The following is a 23540-nucleotide window of genomic DNA, read 5'->3' as shown; positions in this document are numbered from 1 at the left end:
GCAAAGCACCTCCCAGCAGCCTGTTTCAAAGCCACCATGGCTCACCCCAGGCCAGCTGCCTTCTTCCACCCTGCCTTTGTCCAACTGGGAAATGCATCTTTAATTACATCCATTTACGTTCAAACAGCCTACTGAAAAATGAGTGGATTAAAAGCTAATCTGGAAAAAGAATAAAACCTATTGTGGTGCAGCCTGCGTACTCCAGCAGTGATGTAATGCAGGCACTGGGATTCCTCCCAAATGAGAGACACTGGGAATTTCGAAGCTGCACGGCAGCCAGCCCCAATACCTGTGATGAATTCAGCAGATGGCAGAGACCTGCAGCCTCATTCATCCATTTACCTTTGATCTTATATCCTCACCCTTTCTTCCAAGTCTAAACAGCCGCTTTACGACAGCAGAGACTGAGGGCATTTCTGCAATCAAATCACAAGGTTAGTAGTTGCACATGTTTGTCTCCAGAAAGACAAAGAGCACACTGCTCATTCACACCCCGAGTTCACTCCACAGCCATCCAAGAGGCACACGTGGGAGTTCAGCTCAAACAGCCTCTCCACCGCAGCACAGCTCATGCTATCAGCACACTGGATGGATGTAGGTGGCAGCGGAGTTTGCACTCCAACACCTCCCTGCTTCCATTTCCCACCAATGGCTGCAGTCAGGGCTGCTCAGCCTCCAGATCCCAGGAGCAGACCCTGCAGCCAAGTCCAAAGCTATGCAACCTCTCCTGCATCTGGATTTCAGAGTCCAATAGCACAAGGTAGGAAAATGCTATAAAGAAATTTAAAAGTCCTATGAAATTGGCATGGAGAGCCCTTCCAGTCTATCCAAGGGACAAAAAAAGGCAGCAGAGGAGAAAGAAAACTTCACATCTAGTGAGGAAGTTCAACAGCATTGTGCAGACCCACATAAAACCACCCAGCTTCGCTTCCCCTTCCACAGCACAGCCAAGAGGCAGTGCTGGCACGCTCTTCCTTCTAATTAAATGATAGCAATTAGGCAACATAATTTTTAAGCTCTTCTCTCACAGCTGAGATAGCTGTTCCTTGGGAAAAGGCTGGCTTCAGCATGAAACCGGTGGCTCTGGTTGAGTGCCAAATACTCTGGGTCAGAAAGGGGAAGCTTGATATGTAAACAACCTGGTCACTAATTACCCTGAGCCTCTGAATGAACTGCTGCGGCTGCACTCCATTACAGCCTCTGCTTCTTCACAGCAGGATAAGCAGGGATGCTGGGAGAAGCAAGAGTGGTTATAGCAGAGCCTGGATGATAGAAGAGGAACAGCACCACTGGAAGTTCAGTGGACTGGATGGAGCCCTGGGCAGCCTGATCTGGTGGGGGTCATCCAGCCCACGGCAGGGGGTTGGAAGCAGGTGGGCTTTAAGGTCCCTTCCAACCCAAGCCTTGCTATGATCTATGTAGTCAGGGAAACCATAAGCAAAATTCAAAGAGATTTCATGTTTGTTTGTTTGCTTTTAAATCATTGTGGCTGCCCCTCCTCTGATTCAGTAAGGGTGAACATTGCCAAAGACACGCAGTAAATCTGTCACACATCCATGTTCCACTTCACTCTCAGCTGAATATTTACAAATTTCCAAAGTGCTAAACCTCTTCAAGCTATTCAGCTCCTGCTTTTATCTGCTACATCTACAGTGATTCTGAGCTTTTCCTGCAGCTATCCTAAATTAATTGGGGCCGGAAAATAGGCTTCATCTGTAACCCTGGAGGTCAACCACATCATTTTGCCTCAACATGCCAAACAGGCAAGAGGAAAACAAACAGAGTTTCCCCAAGGAAGATGGATGAAGGGCACTGTCCCAAAGAAATGCAAAAGCCCTAAACTGAGGAAGTTCATTTAAAATAGTTTATCTATCTGTCTAGATTATGACAACACCTCAACACCTCGAGCTAGCAAGATATAGGAAAATCCACTTATCATAGAGCATCCCCAGTTGGAAGGGATCCATAAGGATCATTGAATCCAACTCCTGAGGTATCCTAAGGTACTTCAAAAAGGAAGTGAAACATTGCACGCTATTCTGGGACAATGCTACCACAAAGGTGAAGAAGCACAATAAGAGCTTCTATGGGGACCTCACTCTCTTGCTCATCAGCCTTCCTCCTGTGGCTGCTGGCAGCAGTGTTCCATGGTAGGGACTTTGGTCACAGCTGCAACACAGCTCACAATTCTCAGTTTGCACCAGCACAATGACAGCCTTGCTTCCTACCAACAACCAAATAAAATATTTCAAAGCAACCTCTCATTTCTAATCCACGTACTGCCTTTAATAGCACTTTTCCCCAAATCTGCACATTCTCTTCTGCCTAAAGTACTAATTTCCATGACCTCAAGAGGTATCAAATTCCAAACCTTTGCCGCAGCTTCAGGTTTTCATACTCTGCTTGCAGACACCTCATTAGCTGCCCCACATCTGGTCCAGGCTACAAGGTGTTTGTCCTGCAACATGCCAGAATCAGTTAACACTACTGTCTGATTACACACAGGCTCCAAAATGTCTCAAAAATTAAAAGAAAAAGAGAAAAAAAGGAAGAAAAAAAGAAAGGGGGAAGAAATGAAGCAGATGGCCTATGGAGCGCTGAGATTTGCAGCTTTCTTCCTGGAAAACTTATGGTAACCCCAGTTCCAAAAATAACACTAGGAATGGCCCTCCATGTGGGAAGGAAGCATTTGCTCAAAATCTTTGATCTCTCTGTTTCAGAGTAGGGAACTGGCACCTTAATTGCAACATACTGTTAAATGGGGTTGCTGTGTCACACCATAGGGTAAAAACCATAGCTGGTATTTGAATGCTGGTGGCCAGATCCTGAAAGAAAGTTACTGTGTTGGCATTTTTTCCCTCCCAGGATCTTTTTTCAATTCACAAAGCGTATCAAAGTCAGCTCTTCCATAAACCCTATCACCTCACCCCTAAATCAACCTTCAACCCTTACAGCAATTTATTTTGAACAGTTATTAACCAGAGCTTTAGGCAGGTTTTTATCTGACACCCACAGTCAGGCAGGATGGGGCTCTGAGCACCTGATGGAGCTGTGGGTGTCCCTGTTCAGTGCAGAGGGCTGGACCAGATGGCCTTTAAGCATCCTAAAACTCACCAGGCTAAATGTGACATGCACAAATGCCCTCTTCACACCTAGGTTACACTGCAACCCAGAATTTAGAGGAAAAACACCTTCTAGTTAGACCTCCAGCACCCTCCTTGTCACAGCTCCTGGGGGACATCTATGGAAAACACCATTTTCGTCCATCTCCTCCCAGAGTCTTTGTCTAAGCAGTGTGAAGAGCCCTTCACAACTTCATTAGGGGGCTTCCCCCTTTTGGACATGGCACAGTCAGGTTATCATGCCAGCAGCAGAGCTGAAGCCTGGCCGGAAAAGCATGCTGCAGAGCTCACATTCTCCTATGGGATCACCCCATCTGCAGAGCCCACACGCTGACAGCACTCATTTAGAAACCTTTCTTGGATCAAGCCTTGCTTGAAACACTAGATTTTCTCCACTTCTTCCACTTTCTTTCTGTAATATGAAGCAATCGTTTTTCCTCCTATAAAAACTGAAATTGGGAGCATACAACCTTAATTTCAAAGCATTTATAATTTTTGGCTTACGCAGGCTCAGCATCACCCTGCCAAGCACTACTTGCTGCCTGGAAGGCTGACAAAATGTGCTCAGCCATAAACAAATGAACTTTAACTCCCCCACCATGCCAAGGAGAGGAGAGGAAAAAGAAGAAAAGAGAGAAAGGAAAGGACAGTTTATCAGCTCCCCTTGCAGTCACAGATAACAGAGTGAGGGTGGAAAACACATCTGTTTTTAAGGAGAGCTCATCTAAGAGCTTCAAACTAAAGGAGCAAGTACTCGGTGTGGCTTTTTCCATAGAGATTATTAAAATAGAGATGCAGCTTAATGATGCTTACATCTGAGAAGGGATTTAGGAAAGCATAAAGCCAACTATCCAATCTGGACAGTTGGAATTTGGCACAGCGATCCGACCTATATTAAGTTTCCATCCACTTGAGTGCTATTTGGAGCACATTTTTAACAACCGTTCTTGTATGCTGTGCTCTTTGTTTGTAAAACAAGCTAATTTATAAAGTAACTGAGTTACCTCAGAGGAGGAGAATGATGAGAGACTTCCTCTGTCTGGATCTGATAATTCATTACCCAGCAGAGGGGAATTTGCTTGTCAGGGTGACCACAGTCAACTCACCAAACTAGCAAGGCACTCATCTGTGCTGTGCAGCCCTCTGCCCAGCACTCAGTGCTGCCATCCTACTCCACAGACCAGGGCTAAACAAGGCAGGATTCTGCTTTTTTCCAACCTGATGAAAACATTCTGCTGTTTTCCAACCTGATGGAGCAGGCAACAGCATCACATCCTGTGCCCATTGGCAGAGCGGTCACTGAACACTGCACCATTAAACAGTGGCTGAACACCACCAACTTTCTCACCAGGGGAATGAGAAATTCCCGCTGTACCACTGAACAATAGGAAGCATTAAATCAGCATCATCTCTAAAAACAAAACACAAAAAAAAGCCCACAATAAAGCACCCGCGGGAGTCTTGCTTTTTTGGCCCTGGATACAACTTCCTCAGCAAATCAGTATCTCCAGCAGGAAGCGCTGCCTTTGTCCTCTGGCCTCCAAAACATCTGTGCATTCACATACTGTCAGCACTCACGAGTAGGCAGCATCAGCCCTTGGTCTGCATCTGCAGCAGGTCTCTCAGTAGGAAGAGCCCTTCCCGCAAGCGTTCTTCACCAGGAAATGTTTCTTCCTTAGCCCTACCTGTTTTTAAGCTTAAGTCACAGCTAATACGCCTGCAAACAAATAACCTGTTTCCTGCAGAAATGTAAACACAAGAAGAATGTGAACCACGTGGGCTGCTCAAGCAGACAGTGCACCTGTGGGTACCAGCAGCCCCACTGGTACAACTTACAGTCACTACCACACAGGAAGAGGTGACAGTTTCAAAAGTACAATGGCACATCTTCATGCAGAGCATTATCCCACATGGAATTCCTCCCCAAAGGAGGCACGAGTGCAAAACCTTTATGGAAGTTCAACAGCAGCCACGCAATCTCACAGTTCCTGTCCCTTGAATGCCTACTGCCAGACACTCATAGGGACCTTTACTCTAACTGGATACAGCTGCTCTGTCAGTTGCCTAAAAACAAGACAACAAAAACAAGCTTCTCCCCCCACCCCTCCATGCTTCTGTTAATCATCTGTTTTCTAGTGCACACAATGTTACCAAGAGTAACAGCAGCAATAACAAAAGTCCTGGGACAAAAAGGTTTTCTCACCAGAAAATCCAAATGTGGTTTCTGCATTGCATGGTAATAGTCTGCTATTGCAAAGAGCTTCAAAGGAGCAGGATAGCGGGGAGGAGTTTATAACACATCTGGAATGCGGCTCAAGTTTATCTGAAAGAGCTTTTAATTGAAACAGAAAAATCCCAATTAAGATCGGAATCTCTAAGAAGCTTCACACCATCCAAACTGGAAAGTCCAGGTGGGAAAATGATTCTCTCCCAACTCTGACTCCTGAAACCAGAAGGCAAAGGAGCCCTGAGGTGGCTGAGCAGTGTGTGACCTGATTTTATGCTGTGCAGTGCACCTTATGAAGCCACTGCAATGGGCGTGGGAAAGAGGCTGATGAATAACAGTTGTTGTGTAATTGATGCCATGGGTATCTCTGAGTGAGAAGCACATTGATCTGTAATGCAAAATCAGTGCCAGTGCAGCAGCATCTCTGCATGCTGGGTTCATCACTTGTACATGGTCACCTATAAACTATGAGTCTGGGTCCCTCACCTCGTTGAAACCAACAGCACAGGCATTGCTGCCTGCAAGAGCCTTCTTCAGTTTGTACCTGCAGCTTCAGCCTGACTCACTGCACTCCCCAGAACTACTGCGGGGCCCATCTGTTCCCTCACCACATCATGCTGGGACATATCCACAGTACTGTCTATTGTTGAGCAGCATCAACAAGTTACCTGATGAAATTCAGATTAGCACTTCACACCTTTCAGGATAAAAATAGCCAAAAGAATATGGGATTCATCCCAAAGAACACTAGACAATGCACATTAATCAGGGGATGATATACTTCACTTCCAGCCCTTCAGTTCCTCTTCTCCAGCAAGGTAAATGGCAAAGAAACAACCCTCTACATTTTTCTTCTGTAAGGATCCAGTTTCCATTGCCCTGGCTGGGAGATGGAAAATAAACCAGAGCTCTGCTCTTTCTCAAGGGTCCAACGAGCAGATGAAGAGGTAGTACATAACCTAAAACAAAAAAGCCAGTGACTATATTTTCCAGGCTCCACTCCAGTTTGGTTCCCTATAAGCGAAGCTGTGAAAGTATAGCTCCTCTTTTCCTGAAAACAATCTCTTTTGGACAACAGACACAATATAGGCATCTTCTACCATGATCCCCATCTACCCTTCCATTCCAGCACTGCAGTAGGTTCCAGCCTAGACAGGTTTCCCAGTGTCACAGACAGAAACATCACAGCCAGAAAGTGTCCTTACTTCCCAAGGCTGAAGGCAGAGACCATCACCAGTATTTGCCTGTGGAAAACCAATGGAAGGTTCATGGAAGCTCATAGCTTCTGAAAACGTACCTAGTTGCTGTCCCATGGGATGAGATGCCAAACTTCAGGCTTCTGGCTTCAAAACATGAAAAAATAGCCCTCAGCGAGGGTATGGTCCATTCTGCAGATTTCCAGAGAAAGCCAAGTTGGTATTTCTACTCTGACCTATTATTCAGCATTGCCTCCTTGACACAGTGCCAGTAAGAACAAGGCCCATAACCCAGTACAGGGCTAAGAGCTGGGAGCAGTTCCCAGAACCCATACATCACAGGGCTTCCTGCCAGAGCTTCAAGTGATGAGCTCCTTAAGTAACAGGATCAATCCCCTGTTGATCCTCCACTTTGCATGCCTCCTGAGTAGAAAATACACAAAAATCCATGATCCTCCTCTGCAATTTCCCTAAGGGAAATACCTGGGGATGAATCAAGGCCCTTAAATGCTATTTCTGGCTGAAACCACAATGACCAACTGGGAGGTCTGCAAGTCTGAGATGCAACCTCCATCATCTCTGGGCTGCATCTGTTTGACTCTGCAAGCATCAAGGGACTATGACAACATCTGTGGCCACCAAGAGCCTCCTCCTCCCCTCAGAAAAATGTGCAGTTGTGGCATAACCAGATTCTTAACAAGCAGCGTAGCAGGAGGTAAAAGAAAGGTGAAAGAAAAATACCTTCCCTATCTAGTAGCTTACAGCAAGATTTTCTCCATAGGGAATATGAAATGTCAGCTGACCTACAGGAAGCAGCTCCTGTGTCTGGTGCCACTGAAAGAAGTGGCAAACCTCCACCTTGGAGATATTAAGGAGAGACCCAGAGTTGTGTCCCTCTTATATCCTATTTGGATTTGGTTCAGTCACACCAGAAGCACTAGCTGGAAACAGGTGGCTGCACTTGTTAGAATCACAGAATCATTATTAACCCAAGAGTGGCCAGCGTGGGAAGGTGAGCCAGAAGGAACACAAATCGCTGGTGGCAATTCACACCTGCTGCCCCACAATGAGTTTAAATCAAACACTCAGTCAACTAATTCAGAGATAATTCTTGCCTGCCTGTGCCGGCACATGGTGCAGCCTGATCCCCAGGGTTCAGTAAAGCCTTCTTCTTTACACAGTTATCTGCACTGAAAATGTATCACGCAAAACTTCCCACCTGCACAGGAGCTGGAACAGCTTTACCAAGAGGACTGAAATCAGTTTAAATGTGGAAAAAGAAAGATGGACTGCAGGTCCTTGGAGAGAGCCACTCTGCCTGGAACAGGGTACAGAGCAGCCCCGTGGGTCCATTTGTCATTGCTACTCTGCTATGTCTCATTTCTACTTTGCATACTTTATGGAAGGCAGTTTCCTAGGGCCTTTTATTCTGAACGGGATAATTCTAACAAGCGTGGTGTGATAGATAGCAAAGCACATGACCAAACTTCCAACTTCTTCAGACCTTTTCACTTTACTGAGTGGTGAGCGGCTGATGCCAGGCAGGCTGTGCACACAGTCACAAAGTGAGACCCATTCCTCGTTTCACCTCTCAGTAGTTTATCTGCCACAGCTGTGCAAGCTCTGCTGAGTCCAACTCCAGAGGTCTGTAAGCCCATTACTGGCTCTGCACAAGTGACTCATGAAAAAATCATTAGCTGGGGGAAAAATAATAATCCATGCCAAAAATACCCATCACCAGCATGAAATGGAAAGCCGTTAGATGAGCTTTGCATGCTTGTTTGCTCAGTTTAGGTAAGTTTCCAGCCTTGTATCCCCTACAGCACATACAGCAGCAGCACCTTTGCCTTCTCAGTCTTCTCTCCTTTTCACACTTCAGTAACTTTCTATCAGACATGATCAAATAACATCAATCATTTCCATCTGATTGCTACCTTGCTGCTTAAGCCACAAATAATGTGATTAATGAGTCTCCGAGGGAGAAAACAGAGGCTTTCATAAACATAAAGCACCAGCTAAGCACTGTGAGATTTTCTTAAATTCCCTAAAAATAGAGAGCAGCTGCCTGGCACTGATTCCCCCAGCAGCAGTAACAGCAGTGCTGGAGGCAGCTCTGGATGCTTCTGAAAATAGGAATGATTTTGTGCCAAAAATAATAATCCCTTAATTTTATAGGTGTCTGAATCAAAAAAGAAAAGAAAAAGACAACTAAAATGAGAGTGTCTGCAGAGACACATATCATGCAGTGCATTGTCTGGTGTCTAAAAAGGGCTTTTTCTTTGCCTCTCTGCAGCATAGGCAAGTAGAACTTGACTACATTTAAAGTGAGAGTTCAAGGGCTTCGGTATAAACCTTTTCACTTGATGATCATTTTGCCACTGATTTCTGTTGTCTAGAAGGCATCCAATATGTATGTACACTAAATACATATATTCAGTATCCAACTGAGAGGTTCCCAGCAGCTCATTGTATTGGCTGCTGCCAGAGGTTTCTTTTCAGAAAGAGATTTCATTCTCTCTGTGTAACAGTGCCACATGCTGTCATCATCTCCTGGGATGAAATGGTCAAAAGCAAAAGGCTGAGTTTCTCCTGGGTAGCTTTTCTGGTCTATGTAGCAGTAGCATGATAAATCATGTTGGAAACAACATGGCTGGGGCTTGGTGGAGAAAGAAGAGGAAAGACACTGCTGCTCTGGGTAGGGCTGAAGTCTCTCTGCAGGGAAACGTGGTTTGAAGGGCATGGTAGTGATGGGTTGACAGCAGGATGAGATGTTCTTTAGTGGTCTTTTCCAACCTTAACGATTCCATGAAATCTGAAGGAGCAATATTGAAATTGTGTGACTGCTCAACCCACAGTCCCACACAGACCTCGTGACGAATCCCTAAAGCAACACTTGACTCTCTGAACGTCCGCAAGAACTATCTGAGAGAAGATGGGGAAAATCTCCCATTGGAGCACAGGATGAAGCTCTGGAGTTATTTAAAGCATGGAAAATACCCATGAAACGGCAACTGTTCAGGACTGGCTCTTACAAACCACCCCAAAAAAAAGCACTGAATATCCTATTTATGTTGAAAATTATACAAGCTTTCTTCATATTTAGTGCAAAGTTGTCCATATATAACCAGAGGAAAAGACACATTCATTCTCTGTCTTCAGAATGTCCTCCACCCAGATCCATATGTGATCTTGGCCTTCTACCCTGTATTTAGACTACAATAAGCTGTGTTCTGCCTTCTAGGAAAAAAAAAGAGAGAAAAAAAAATAAAGAATATGAATCCAGACCTTTGTGGTGAAGGTCTGAGCAAAAAGGCAGCCTGCTTTTCTGTGGTTACTGAGGTAATGAGACTTCAACAGGGGCTTACACAATGTCAGAATGGAAGAAATGTCAAGCATCTACTAGAAAGGTTTTAAGTTACTCAAAAGCCTTACTGATGGGATTTCAGAGCCAGCCACACTATCCGGACAGTAATGTGCAAGTGAACACGTCTTTCAAAACCACACACGGCCAGACTATTCATACAGCCTTGTTCCCTACCATTCATGAGTAGGAGCGCAAGGCAGCAGGGCAAATCAAATAAATGACTTCATTCCTCCAGGGATACAAGCAAAGGCAAACAAAGAAGCAAACATTTACAAATTCAGGTTGCCATATTTTTTGCCAAGTTTTCCTCCAGTGGGGAACTTCGAAGGATTCAAGGAATAGAACTGTTATTTTCTTTCCTAAAGTTCTTTACCCATGAGTGCATGTAAATTTCTATATATGAACAAGCTCCAAGATCTCCCTAATCTACATGACTCCCAGCCCAGCTCTGCAAAATCCCTTACAGAGCAGATTGCTATACTGACAGATCTCTAACTGGCTAGGAAGATGTATGCCTCAGGCTAAGCAGTGTGAGGGTACTAAGTCATATTTATTAGAACATAGTGCCCAGGGAGGTGATAAGAGACCCTGTCCCTGCAGGCGTTCAAGAAAAGGGTAGATGTGGCACTAAGGGTCATGGGTTAGCAGGCATGGCGGTGATATGTTGGGGCTGGACTAGATGATCTTATCAGTCCTTGCTTGAGTTAAGGGGATATGGAGTCACAAAGGTTAGAAAAGGCCAGAAGCCCCTGTAAACCCTCTTTTGTAGCAGGAAGGGTATTTATACACCAGTTTCTCTACACCATGTTCAAACCCAGCCTTTCAGCACATTTCTCCTTCCAGAGCAAACTGCAATCATCACCACTTTTCCCCAGAACCCTCACTACAGGTGAGCACCCCTCCATGGGAGGCATCATCTCCTTTTTGGGTTTGGCTCAGGAATATGTTCCTTTCAGTTCTGCAGCTCCTCTCCCCATGGATTTCTCTGTGGTTTTTGTACCCTCCTCCACTTTTCTCACATTTCTCTTTTTGCTCTCCCACGGGAGGAAGACAAACTGAGACGTGCTCCACAGCTGAAATTGCAGTTTATTCCACAGATGTGAAATGAAGCAGAATATCTACTTTCCAAAAAAACTCTCACTGGATGTTGAAATAAGTATTTCTCCAGCAGATGCTTTTTTTAATTTTTTTTTCCTCCCCTTTTCTCCTTATGAAAAAATAAGATACATTTCGCTGCAAAAGGAGAGTCCCTTGTAGTGCCCATGCTCACACAGCACAGAAGCAGATGGGACAATCTGCATCAGAGTATGACTCTGCCCGTTGGCAGCAGGTTGCACCAACTGCATGGATTTTGTAGATGAGGTTCAGCAAAAAAGAAATACAAAGGCATGCAGAGCAGATTCCTGGGGCAATTAGTGGGGTGATAGTGGGTTGGGATTTATGGCATGGTGCAGGGAGCAGGGTTGGGCTAAGGACACTGAAGGCACCACTGCACCTTTCACCCCAGGCTGGATGCATTCTGCTCTGTGAATGCTGCTGCTCCTAGAGAAGCCACCTGGCTTTCCAGATTCAATCCAGGTCCCACCAGAAAGCATCTGCAACTTAGAAACTGCTCCAAGAAATCCCCTTGGGCCACATTGCCTATAGTGATCCTATCAGGTTTTAAACACCCAAAGCAAGCAGCGCTGTTATGCAGCCTGGCTGTAACTCAGGGTTCCCACTCATCCGAGATATTCAATTTCCCCCCATCCCAGCAATATCATCAGGTTTTGAGCAGCAGCAGCTCAGAGCAAAATGTTTGGAATAAAATAAAAGTGCCAGTGTCCAAAAGATCTCTCTGTAAAGGTAATCAGGACTGCCTAACAATTAGTGCTTGCCATATGCTGCCAAAACACAGAGGCTGTAAGGTGTTCACCTCCTTGGTAAGGTGTCCACAAAATGGGTTGTGGCCAAAACTGGCCTGTGGTTCATGTAGGTCTCCTGCTTTGCAAGGTGTGAATGGTCACCTGTTTCTACCAGAACGGACAGGTCACACTTCCCTAATAAACCAGGAAGAACTTCTGACTTGGAGCAAACTGCTTCCATAATCAGACTTGTTTCTGTAAGGGCAGGACATTTATAATTCATCTGCTCCTGTTTATGCACACTGTTCCTCTTGGAACTCAGTCACAGCGCACACAGACATCATGCAGTGCAAACAATGCTCTCCAAACATGTGACATTGGTTATGTCTCCCAGTGCCAAGAGCATGGTGCACAATTTCCTGCACATCATTTCACTTGATGGGTAAGTGAGGGATGGAGCACTGCCTCTCACCTGACTAACCTGAGCTGGATGGAATCAGTCCCAGCCATTTCCATCCTGGTCACAGCAGCAGCTCTGTAGGCCACCTTCTCCCACATATAACAGAGTAAACACTGTAGACTGATCTGCATTTATTCTTTCTTCAGCTACTACATCACACCCAACATCTAAAAGGAAATCAGCCACTCATACCTCCCTTATTTTGCAACCAGCAGCTCAGCATCCTTCATTTTGTAGTCAGTCCAACTCTCTTTTGCAAGGGTCACCAGCTAGATCTTTGTTCACTCACTGCCTTGAGATTAAAGAATAGATCTACCTGTGCCATTACAAAGCACATCACCCCAGCTCTATGCATGTCTGAGCACATGGAAAGAGTGCACAGATGCACATCCAAAACTGTCCACCCCACTTTGCGGGACTTTGCTGTTCAGCACAGGCTGGCTGCAACACCAGAGACAGCACAATCGTCTGACTGTTGACTATTCCACTATGGAGCTGAACTGTAACATTTGTAACAGCAAAGCAACAGGAATGTAAACAATATGCCCCAAGTATGCAAACCTTTCCTATCTGATACTTCTCAAAAGAAACATGAAGGGCAGGATGGTTTCTATGCTGCGCTTTGGAAGATCCCTGACTGCTGGCAGAGCTGTGACAGCTTTAAGCACTGTAACTTTCTAAGAACAAAATCCAGGCAAGCGGTTGGTTATTCAGTTCTCTCTACCTGGTTTATTTTGATTCAGAAAACACTGAAGTCTAAAAATGGTATATCCGTGGTTCTATCACCTACCAAGATTTCAATGCTGGTATCCAAAAATACATCTATAAAACAGAAACATGCTAATTAAAATAACAGTGATGCGGAGCTACAAACACCCTTGTGGGAAGCTTTCTACTGCAGTGCAAAAGTCATTTTCCAGAGGTCTTGGATATGAATGAAAACAATCTAAACAGCAGCCAGGCTGGAGCAAGACCCCATGATGGGGAATTCCCTTGAGTTACCCTCAAACCTGAGCCAGGCACATCCCACCCCCATAGCTGCCACAGTTCTGCAACTCAAAGTGCACACCATTGCCATGACTCGACTGGGTAGCACTGGGGAACAACTGAGCAACCACCGGTCTCAGGTGGATGCTGATGCCGCATGCTTAGTCCTAGTTGCACCCAGGCCACTGGAATGAGATTCTAGTCTAGCATTAAAACACAGTGGCAGGCTGTAAATCCAAGCAGTGGGAAGCACGACTGTAAAAGCCCAGCACAGAAATAGAAGCTGCAGGGAGCACTTCCAGCTGGACACCCGCCGAGCACGCAGCAGCAAGCACCCAGCAGCTCACAGCACAGCCGGCACTAAGCAGAAAGGATGCACAGTTGACAAATGCTGCTTCCTACAGCCACACGCTGCTCTTTTATTTGCTGTTTGCCTTCCTCATAAGAGGATGCAGACTGAGATAAAGCTTTTATTAATAGGAACAATGCAAGCCAAGGTGGCTGGAGGAAAAGACACCATCAAGCAGGCTGACCTCACAATGTCAGCTCTGGAGAAGCAGCAGAGCCACCACAATCCAGACACCAGGATGCAATGCTTGTGTTAAAGGAAATTGAGTGAGGCTGCCAACCAAGGAAAAAGGGAAACAAACAGCTTCCAAGAGACGTTGGTATTTAAAGCAAAGGGAACAGAAGTGGCCAAGCATGAGAGCGATTCAACTCTGTGCTGGCTGCACTGGAAGCCTGGGCATGCAGTGGGAGGAGAGGGCTGCTTGAGTACACCCAACCGCTTCAGTCCTCAACCCTACACCCACCCTGCATGAACACATCAGCCAAAGCAGGATATGGTCATGGTTTGCATATAGGTGGCTCTATGGCTAACAGCAAGGCACAGCATGAGATGCCCCAGCATCACTTGCACAGGCTGCAGCAAGCCCTGCTCCAGCCCTGTGCCCTCACAAGGGATCACAGGCTTGGGAACACCACCAAGAAGCAAAAGCCTTTCCCAAAAGCTACGTGATTCTCCTCTAAGCAATCCTTACTCACACTTACACAACTCCGAAAGTACTTTCACCATTTGTTGTCCCGAGAGAGACTTCTGAGAACAAATTGAAATGTTCTATTTATTAAGGCATTTCAGGAACACCAGAGCATTTGGAGAAAAAAAAAACAAAACTAAAAAACACTTATTATACAGTTCTATAAGGGGAAAAAAAAGCAGAGATAACACAGCAGACTCTTTCCTGCCCATCTATCCAGCATTTGCTTTATTGCAGACCCTGGATGATACCAACAGCCCTGCACAGGGCTGGTCTCCAGCAGCACTGCAGGGCAATGCAGGGCCAGTCAGTGCTCTTCCTCTCAGACTTTCACTGAAACTTCACAGATTCCCATCTGCTTCCAAAGTCACAGATTAACTCAGGACACAGATGCCCCAGAATATATATATATGCCTCAGAACAGGCAGTGCCTTGGCAAAAACCACTTTAAAAACATAGCTTTCTAAGCAAGGGGAATCAACAGACTCCAGTCTAGTCCCTGTGCAGTCACAGCAACACCTTCAGCAAATATTTTCAAGCATATTTTCCAACCTCTTTCTCTCTGCACCACACTAATCTTTCCTGGGAAGGGACATGGTTGGCTACATCTTCAAAGGACACTGCATACCCCATCCTGCTGCAGGTCTGGGCAATGTACTTCAATACATGTCCTCATTGCTCCCATTAGAGCCCAATCCCAACCTCAAAGTGCTGCGAGTTTAAGCAGTGCCCTGCCTAATCTTAACAGGCTCCTGTTTCTGTGGGGACACAGTATGAGATCATAGCCACAACCAGAACTGATCTGAGAAAACCAGGATGAAAAGCAGCACATTGGTGTTTTTGTTGTTACTTCCCTGATCTTTTCCTTACTCCATCACAAGATCGCCCTGATCTGAACAGGTGATAAGGATATGCAAGTCCCAAGGCGGTTTTGCACCAAAGAGGAGCATGCAACTCCATGAAAAAGAAGAAGCAGAGCCACTTGGAACAGCAGCAACTCTTCCTCATGGCCATACTGTGCCCAAGCCCAGTTATACCAGAAATACGTTGTGGTAACTCTGCTCACAACACTAAAGTAAGCTCAGACACATGCAGAATGGTTTTGAACAAAGCAGTACAGCACCTTGCACTGGTCCCTGCAGCCAACATCTCCAAAACATGCAATCGAACACTGAAGACAGACATTTTACAAGGCATGACCAGAGAGCCAGCATCCGTGTGGGGCAGTGGCAGCTGCCAGTACAGAGCTGACCTCAATGGGAAGCCAGTCCCTTCTGTGCTGCAGTGGACGTGCTCCTTGGCATGGCAGCAGGGGCAACATACTGTTCCACACCATATCTGTTTCCCATCTCAGCACAAGCACAGACTCAGCCTTTCACCCAATCTTGAAAGAACGTGTTTTTCTCTCTTTCTCCCACTCCTCAGCTTTTTGCCTTTTTTTTTTTTTTCCTCTCCTTTTTAATGAACACGAAGCTACATGCAAGTATTTGGCCTTCACAACTGATGGGCTGCAGCCAAACTCTGCCATATGTTCCAGCTAATACATGTGGGTTTTGCTTCCCTTCCAAGAGCAGGAGGGAAAAAAAAGGACATTTATGAACAGGGATTCAGCAGGAGCGTGTGGGAAGGAAGGGGTGGAGAGGGGACGCTATTTTTGTTGCTGTAATTATTCAGTGGCCAAATCCCTGACCCTTGACGTCAGCTCTGGAGGGTCTGTTTAACCGTCCAGTTGTCACGGGAAGGAGGAGGGCTGGCTCAGAGGTACAGGCTGATGAGGAACAGCTCCTTGCTGCCTGAACCCACACACAGGCAAACCCCCTGCCGTCATCAGCTATCACCTTCTGTGGCCAAGAAGTAAAAATGTCAATATCTTACTGCCAATACATTGGCTGGAAATGAAAGCATCCAAAGAACCTTGCACTCTCATTCCTGCCATCAGTTACTGCTAATAAGAACGAGCCAAATTCTGACCTCAGTTTCCACTGTGTAGATGGAGATAAACTCCATAGGCACAAGCTGGGTCACTGCAGGTTCACGTCGATGAAACCAAACTCTACCTGACCTCAGGTCTGGACTATGTGCAGAAAAATATGCCCTGTGCAAAGCACAAGGGTCTCTACTCCATGGGAACAAACCCAATCACCATGACCAATTGAAATCACCTCAAAGAAAAAATAATTAACACAATCAAACAAAGATAAATGAGCCCCAAATCCCTTGCTCCAGATGTCAAACACTGCTTACAGCCCCAGGTCCTGCTAGCAGGGCTCCCGCAGTGCTCTGCACATTGGCAGCAGGCAGCTGAGTTACTGACATGATGGCTTCTCATTACTGCCCACACCATCCATGATGAAATCACCACTCATATGAGGAAACAAGAATAATCCTTGTTGAAACTTCAGGCACAGCTAGTAAGTACTGGGCACAAATTTGCTTAGCAGGGCTAAATAGCATTGCTCATTCACATGCAGTTCATTATCAGCTGCCATTAGTTATTCCTGTGGCCAAGGACAACAAGAGGGCTCAGCAGAAGCCAGAGCACAGCTAGCTAGGACATACAGATGAGAATTAACAGGCAGTGCAAAAAGGCATTTAATGAGCTCCAGGGTGCACAGGGCAGCACAGCAGCCAAGCACTGCCAACAGGCTCCCAGGAAATACATGAAGAACAAGGGATGGGAAACCTGGGGGAGCATGAAGACAGAACAACAGGGGAGGGCAGATGACAACATACAGCCTCACACAGCAGCGGGACTTCGGTCTCTAGAGGCAAAGGGTTCTTAAGTGCTATTGGTGCACTGCTTTGTCTGAGGTGGAATGGCAGAACAGCTCTTGTGCTGGGATGCTCTCAGGACAAGGCTCCAAGCAATCCAGTGAAACTGTGCAAGTCACAGCATTGTATTCACCATCATCCAAGGCCCAGCACTCAAGAACGCCAAGAAATAAGAAGGAATCCAGATTTACCTTTTTTCCTCTCCAAAAGACAGATAAGTTTTGCAGGCTGGGCCCCGCCAGCAGTTGTTTTGGAGTCCTGGCATTGCTGCATAGCAATGAGGTGAGAAAGAGGAACTTGGCAAGACAAGAAAGTAGCTCCAGCCATCAAATGGCTCATTACCAGGCTGTATAAAGTGAGCTTCATGGGCTAAAACCAGCTGCACTAACTGGTTGCGTCCTTCCACCACCAGCAGCAAACCATCACAATCACCTCATCTAGCTTCTACTACAGCACCAACCTGGAGGCTGGCTGCTATTAGTTTTTGTTGGAGCTAGAGCAGAAATAATCTGAAAGAGTGTCTTTCCTGTGAAGACAATGAGGCAGCTCCACGTAATTCCCAGCTGGCCCCACCATTTCATCAAAGTGAAGAAATCTGCTTCAGAGCATCTCAGGTTTATTAGTTTCACTGTGAAACCCATAGTTAAGAGGGAATTTATTTACAGCTCCCACAAATTCAAAGCAATGTGGTATGTCACACCACAGGCAACCCCACTGGAGTCAGCAGCTCCCTTTACAGCAGGTTGATGTAGGTCAGCAAGAACAAGCATATTCAGTCATGCCCTGAGCCCAGAGCACTGACCCCACCATTAAGAGTTTTCTATCCCATAAACTGAGTTTATTTTTGTCCATATAACCTTAAATGCCTGAGCACTAACATTTACCCTCTAGTGAGAACCAGGAATGTTCCTTCAGAGAAACTAAATAAAAGGTTCTGAGAGATTACTCCTGGGATCTCTTATTTATCCAGTATCTGAGTAATACCAACGTTCAAGATTAAAGATAAATAAATACCTTCAACAGTAATAATCCTAATAATAATGATTATCTGAGAGCTCTATGATAGGTCTTTGTCTGAGATGTGCCATGTAAATCCAATGACAACAAGGCTGACCAAATGGGGGCATTGCACACAGGTGGTGGCTGGGATGAGAAACAGCTTCAGGATCAGGAGACTCCTGCAGAGACCTGCACGTAGTGGGATTTTGTACCTTATTTCACATCACTATCCACGAGATGCCAGAAGTGAGATCACCATCCTTCTCCCAAAGGCTGCAGAGCATCCTAAGACGGGACCCTTGAATACCATGTGGAATTGCAGCACACGGAAAAACTGAACAGAATTTCATGGAGAGTATCGATGCTTGAGTGGAACACACCAAATTAGCAAAGTAACTGCACTGGTGCCAATCCAGAGTTACTCCACAATTTCTAGGCCAATACTCCAGATTTCTGTCAACAAGACAAAAGACTTTGGCCCAGCACAGCACTGTAGAGACAGGCAACAAGGAGCTACTTGAGATGGAAAGAATTTAGGAAGAGATGTCTTGAAAAGAGACCAAAGGCTCACTGCAAGTGCACAGATGCCCAAGTGTGGCTGACAGCAAATCTCACATAAGCACTGGCAAAAGACGGAGGGGTCAGTGTGGAGTGGTTAGAGGCCTAATTTTATATGTACAGATCATTGCCTTGAGTTTAAATGCCCCAAAATAGGGAGTTTTCAAAGGCAGAGCTGGAGAAGGGCTATAACCTGTACTGCAAAGCTTTCCAGGAGTTCAGTCTGCCGCTCTGCTCCTTCCTTCCCTTTTTTCACCTTGCCCCCTCTCTGTTACCTCATTACTGTGTCTGTGTTGCATTTTGGAAGTCTTGCAGCAATACAAGCAGGCAAGAAAACATAATACAGCCCAAGGACACACTCCTGGCAGAGCCTTCAGCATTGCTGAACTGCACAACTGGAAGCCCAGCAGAGAAGACTTTGCAGTACTCCCACAGCTACTGGAAAGATTAAGCTGCTTGTATGAAATCCATATGAACAGTGAAAGGTTTTCAGAAAAAACAAGCAGCTTAAAGAACAAATAAATAGTCTCTTCTCCAACATTAAACAATATCAGTTATATATTTTTTTTATGTTTGTAATGTGTGAAATCCTGATGATAACACTGTCTAGGAACTGAAGTACAAGTCAGACATGGCAAAGAGGAACTCAGCACAAAGAATAAGCAAGACAGGGTCAGATACTTGCACCTTTTGCTCCACCAGTGACCTGGAATCACTCAGAGAAGAGCAACAGGCTGCTGAGTCAGCAGCCCCATTCATGATATGTGTGGCTTCCTCTTCTGCTTGCTCTCAGAGCTAAAAAACCCCTAGAAAGGGGGTGGCTAGAAACATCACAGCCTGCAGGCTTGGTTTTAACAGAAACAAGATGACTCAGGCAACAAAGTGAAGAGGATGTGATTAATAAAAATATTTCAGAGAGCAGAGAGATTCCCTCACACCCATCTGCCAAGTCTAGAGGGTACTTCATTGAATACTACCACCAGCATCAAGCAAACTGTCCTTTTGCCTTTTGGACATGACAGAAGCCCACTGCAGGAAATAACTTAGGGAAGTGATAGGACGGCACAGATTTAGTGACGGATGGCCCATGTCCATAGGAATAAGATTATTAGCATTTGATCTAACCACAACCATTCCCTGTTTCTCCAGTGTTCCTTGCAGCAGCACCTCTAGTACTGCTCAGCAGCACAGCTTGGGGCTGCCACTGGTCCTCGATACAGTAAAGCCCCAAATCTAAAATCCTAACATCCGTCATCCACCAATTCACTCATGAGCAGAACTACGGTTCCACTGCCCCAAAGCATTCAGGCTCACACATTGCAGGCCAGCCCTTGGCCAGTGCAACTGACCAGCAGGAATCAAAGCCTTTGCTTTTCATACCCTACAGGAGTGCTACAAGGATTAGCTCATGTTTATTCAGCAACATTTTTCAAAGCACTGCATGAGTGCCAAACCTTTTTTTTCCCCCCCCTCCCCATTTATTTTTCACTTTTTTTACTTTTAAGTCTATTCCTCGTTGTGTCATTCCCTCCCAAAGAGACACATTTCTCTCCTCCTGAGAACCAAACAAATGCAGAGTCATGGGCAGTGAGAGATGGAAAACATGCTGCAGGCTGCTCCTCCCCCTCAAACCCATTGATATCATCACCTCCATTCAACCAGTCAGACCTCATGTCCATGCCCAGCAGCCAGGGCTTCTCATACAACCTAATGGGACTAAACAGGACATAGAGAAGGACATTCAACCTTCTCTCATTTTCTTTTTGTTTTCAAGGAGCACAATAAGGGTCAAAAGCCAGGGAGAGGCACCACCAGCAGCCATACTCTGTGTGAGCCCTGTGTCACAGCCCTCCCTTACAGCCAGAAAGTCAAGTGGATGCTGCAGCAACGTCTCCCTGTGGGTGCTTCCCAACCCTCAGGGAACATGCTGAAGTGTTCACTCAGCCTTGGCACAGGAGTATGGTTTGCATCGGAGCATGTGCTGGTGCTGGGCGTGAGACCTCATGTATGTGCAAGTGCAGACAAACCCACTGTGGGACACTTTCTCCTGCACACAGAGCTGTTGAGGCAGATAGAAAGAGCAGCCAGATGATGTGTGACAAACCATTATGGCTTCCTCAACAGGACAGGGCTGGTCCCATCACTGCTCACAAAGCCAGCCAGAACCCCAGGAGCAGTTAATGTACAGGAAGGGTTAAGGAAGAGGTACTAAAATAGAACAGCTCTATTCAAACAGTACCTGCCCTACAACTGGGCATCCATACAGGTAGCAACAACCCTCCATCAGAGAAGGGGAAGGTCAAAGCATTAAAATTAACATAACATCTCCAGACACTGAAGAAGCAAATTAAGATGACTTATACACAAGGGGAAAAAAAAGTCTGTTCTCAACACATTGTTTTGATAAGTTTACAAAACATTTTTAAATGAGAAAACAAAAACCTCAGACCCAGAAGACAGATCATGACTCAAAATCATGTGGAATTATGTATACCAACTTTAGCTTATTTTGTTTTCCATTTAACTAATCTCATTGCCTAGATCAAAAGAAAGTTGTTTGATGAGCTTGGCATGAGCCAACCTCTGCGACTCTGGGAAAGGCTTTGAGTTCATAAAAATAAATCATTTTTGTCATGACAAATTTAGTGTCACATCCCACACACAGTGACACTGCACAGCCAGAGTATCTCTCAGGGTAAGGACCTCAGGAAAATTCCACTAGCTTCACCAGCCTCAGCACATGCCAAATTACAGTCTCAGTTCTCTCCCAGGATTTCTTTCAGGAGCTCTGCACACACACACCAGAGTTAAAGCCAAGGCACTTCCATCCTCTGACTTGTAAAAATGACATCAAGGCAATGACAGAAAAGGAACTACAGCTAAAGCAACATAGTTACTGTATTTCAGAAGGTTTTAAAGAGCAGGAGGTGATTCACCTCCTCGTTCTACTGCTGTCAGTCACAGCACCACCAGCACTAGCACTGCTTAAGACAGAGGTTTCCTTCCCCAACTGGAAGCAGATTTCAGCAGAACCCCGTTGCCCTGCTCAGTTGTGCAGGTTTTCACCTCTCAAGTCGCCTCTAGCAACAAAAAGGTTACAAATGTGCCTAAATAAAGCAGAAATCTAAGAGAAAATGTTCCAGAGATGTTTTATACATTCAGCTTGGCATGACATAAAATTCCCACGTGGACAGGAAGACTTACTGCAGGTACTCGCCTTATGGAGCATAGATTATGAACTAGAAGAAAAATCCCTTTAATTACCCAGCAGTTAGGTTTCTTCTTTATCAGAAGAAAAAAAATGTGACAAGAATGTCATTTTCATGACAGAAGGGAACATCAGTACGGCAGGAGCGACTAGTATTAGGGAAGGCTACTTAAGATGACAGAGGCAGCTAAATACTGACTGCACAGCATCACACAAACGATTCTGTATCACACTGTGGGATGAAGACCATTGGATAGCAGAGCCTGCGTACCACCCAGCCACACACACTCCTCATTCCCGAAGCAAGCATGGAATCAACTCACTTCACATCAAAGGGAAAGGTCCCCTGCACGGGGCATCGGGCTGCTGGGGTGGAGTTCTGGAGGGCTGCTTGGCGGAGGGAAGCCACAGGCAGCCTTTTCAGAATTATACTGCACAACACAAACAAAAGCAGCCTCCAATGGATAAATGAAGCACAAATCAATCAAGAGAAGCACCCGCAAAGCAAAGCTGGACTGAGCCTGAGCTGCGAGCCCCAGCTGAACACAGAAACGAGAAGGGACAGGCACAACACGTGGGCTCGATGGAGCTGAGAGCGCGAACCGCACGCGAAACACGGGAGAACAGAGTCGAGGTCATCCTTCGGGGCGGGCAGGGGGTGCCTACCTGGATGTAGGCGCGCTGCAAGTAGCTGTAGGGCACCCTGCGCTGGAAATCAGAGCGCACCTCCTCGGTAGCGCGGTGCCGGGATGTGGCTCCCAGACGCGGCTCCTCGCAGCTCCGCAGGCAGCCGGCTCGCCGCAGCAGAGCCCAGAAGAAGGGCAGCTCCCCGGCGGGCCCCGCACCCAGCGCCGCCAGCCGCACCTGCCCCCGGCAGCGCCGCCGGCACCGCAGCCGCTCCGCCCGCAGCTCCCTCCGGCTGCGCAGCGCTTGTTCCAGGCACCGCGCAGCGCCAGCGAAGTCTCCGCCGTAGTACGCTTCCACACCGCTGGCGTACAGCTCGTCGAAGGGCTCCAGCGGGCCGCCCTCCGCTCCGCAGCTCCCGCACGCCGCAGGCAGCACCGCCGCGAGCAACAGCACGGCCCCCCAGGACCGGCTCCCCGGCGCCATGCCCGCAGTGCGAGCACCGGCTCAATGACGGTAAGAACACCGCAGCAATATCCCAACCCAACTCCCTGCACGCCCTCCCCCGGCCCGCACCTCTTAAAGGGCCCCGCGCGGCCGGTCCGCCCCGCCCCGGCCCCCCCTGCAGCGAAGGAGGGAGCAACCCCGGCGCAGAGCATCCCTACAACGCGCTCTGCGAATCACCGTGATGTTTTCCGTTCCTTTCCCTTTTCCTTTCCCTTTTCCTTTCCCCTTTCTCCTTTCCTTTCCCCTTTCCTTTCTCCTTTCCTTCTTTCTTTTTTCCTTCCCTTTGTCCTTTCCTTTTTTCCTTTCTTTTCTCCTTTCCTTTGTCCTTTCTTTCTTCGTTCAATTGATAAGTCCCTTCTCCCACCCCCCACAGTGCAGCACTTCTTCCCCCCTCTTTACCATTCTTGCTCCCTCTCCTACATCCCAGCATCACTGCTTGCAGGATTCCCTTCTGTAAGGCTTCTGCTTGGAGCCGTTTCTCGCTGGAGTCTCCACCCCGTGCCCTCTTGCCCCGACAGCCTCCTGCCGCTAGGAATTCTGCAGATATATCATCGGGGATGGTCGCAGCAAGTGGCTGCTGCAGCTCTTTCAGCTCCCAGCTGCGTGTACGTCTTGCTTCCTCCAGGGTTTCTCTC

At 46.6% G+C, this 23540-nt stretch overlaps 1 protein-coding gene across 4 annotated transcripts in view; it reads right to left on the bottom strand.

Annotated features, from left to right (window-relative positions):
- Nucleotides 1–23325, bottom strand: part of P3H2 (prolyl 3-hydroxylase 2) — a 52039-nt gene extending 28714 nt beyond the window's left edge. The window contains exon 1 of one of the 4 annotated variants that reach the window (XR_001557252.2): nucleotides 22441–22967. Coding sequence is in view for 3 of the 4 variants with exons in the window: in XM_015871910.2 (XP_015727396.1) it covers nucleotides 22441–22884 (444 nt within the window). In the remaining variant the exon portion in view is untranslated. Of the gene's footprint in view, nucleotides 1–22440; nucleotides 22969–23304 lie in introns of those variants that run through there. The other 3 variants (XM_032446574.1, XM_015871910.2, XM_015871909.2) reach the window with 3 other exon arrangements.
- Nucleotides 23326–23540: the final 215 nt, after the last annotated feature.

The sequence above is a fragment of the Coturnix japonica genome, chromosome 9, assembly GCF_001577835.2.
Source record: "Coturnix japonica isolate 7356 chromosome 9, Coturnix japonica 2.1, whole genome shotgun sequence".
NCBI classification, from domain to species: domain Eukaryota; kingdom Metazoa; phylum Chordata; class Aves; order Galliformes; family Phasianidae; genus Coturnix; species Coturnix japonica.
This window is presented reverse-complemented; position numbering and strand designations above follow the sequence as displayed.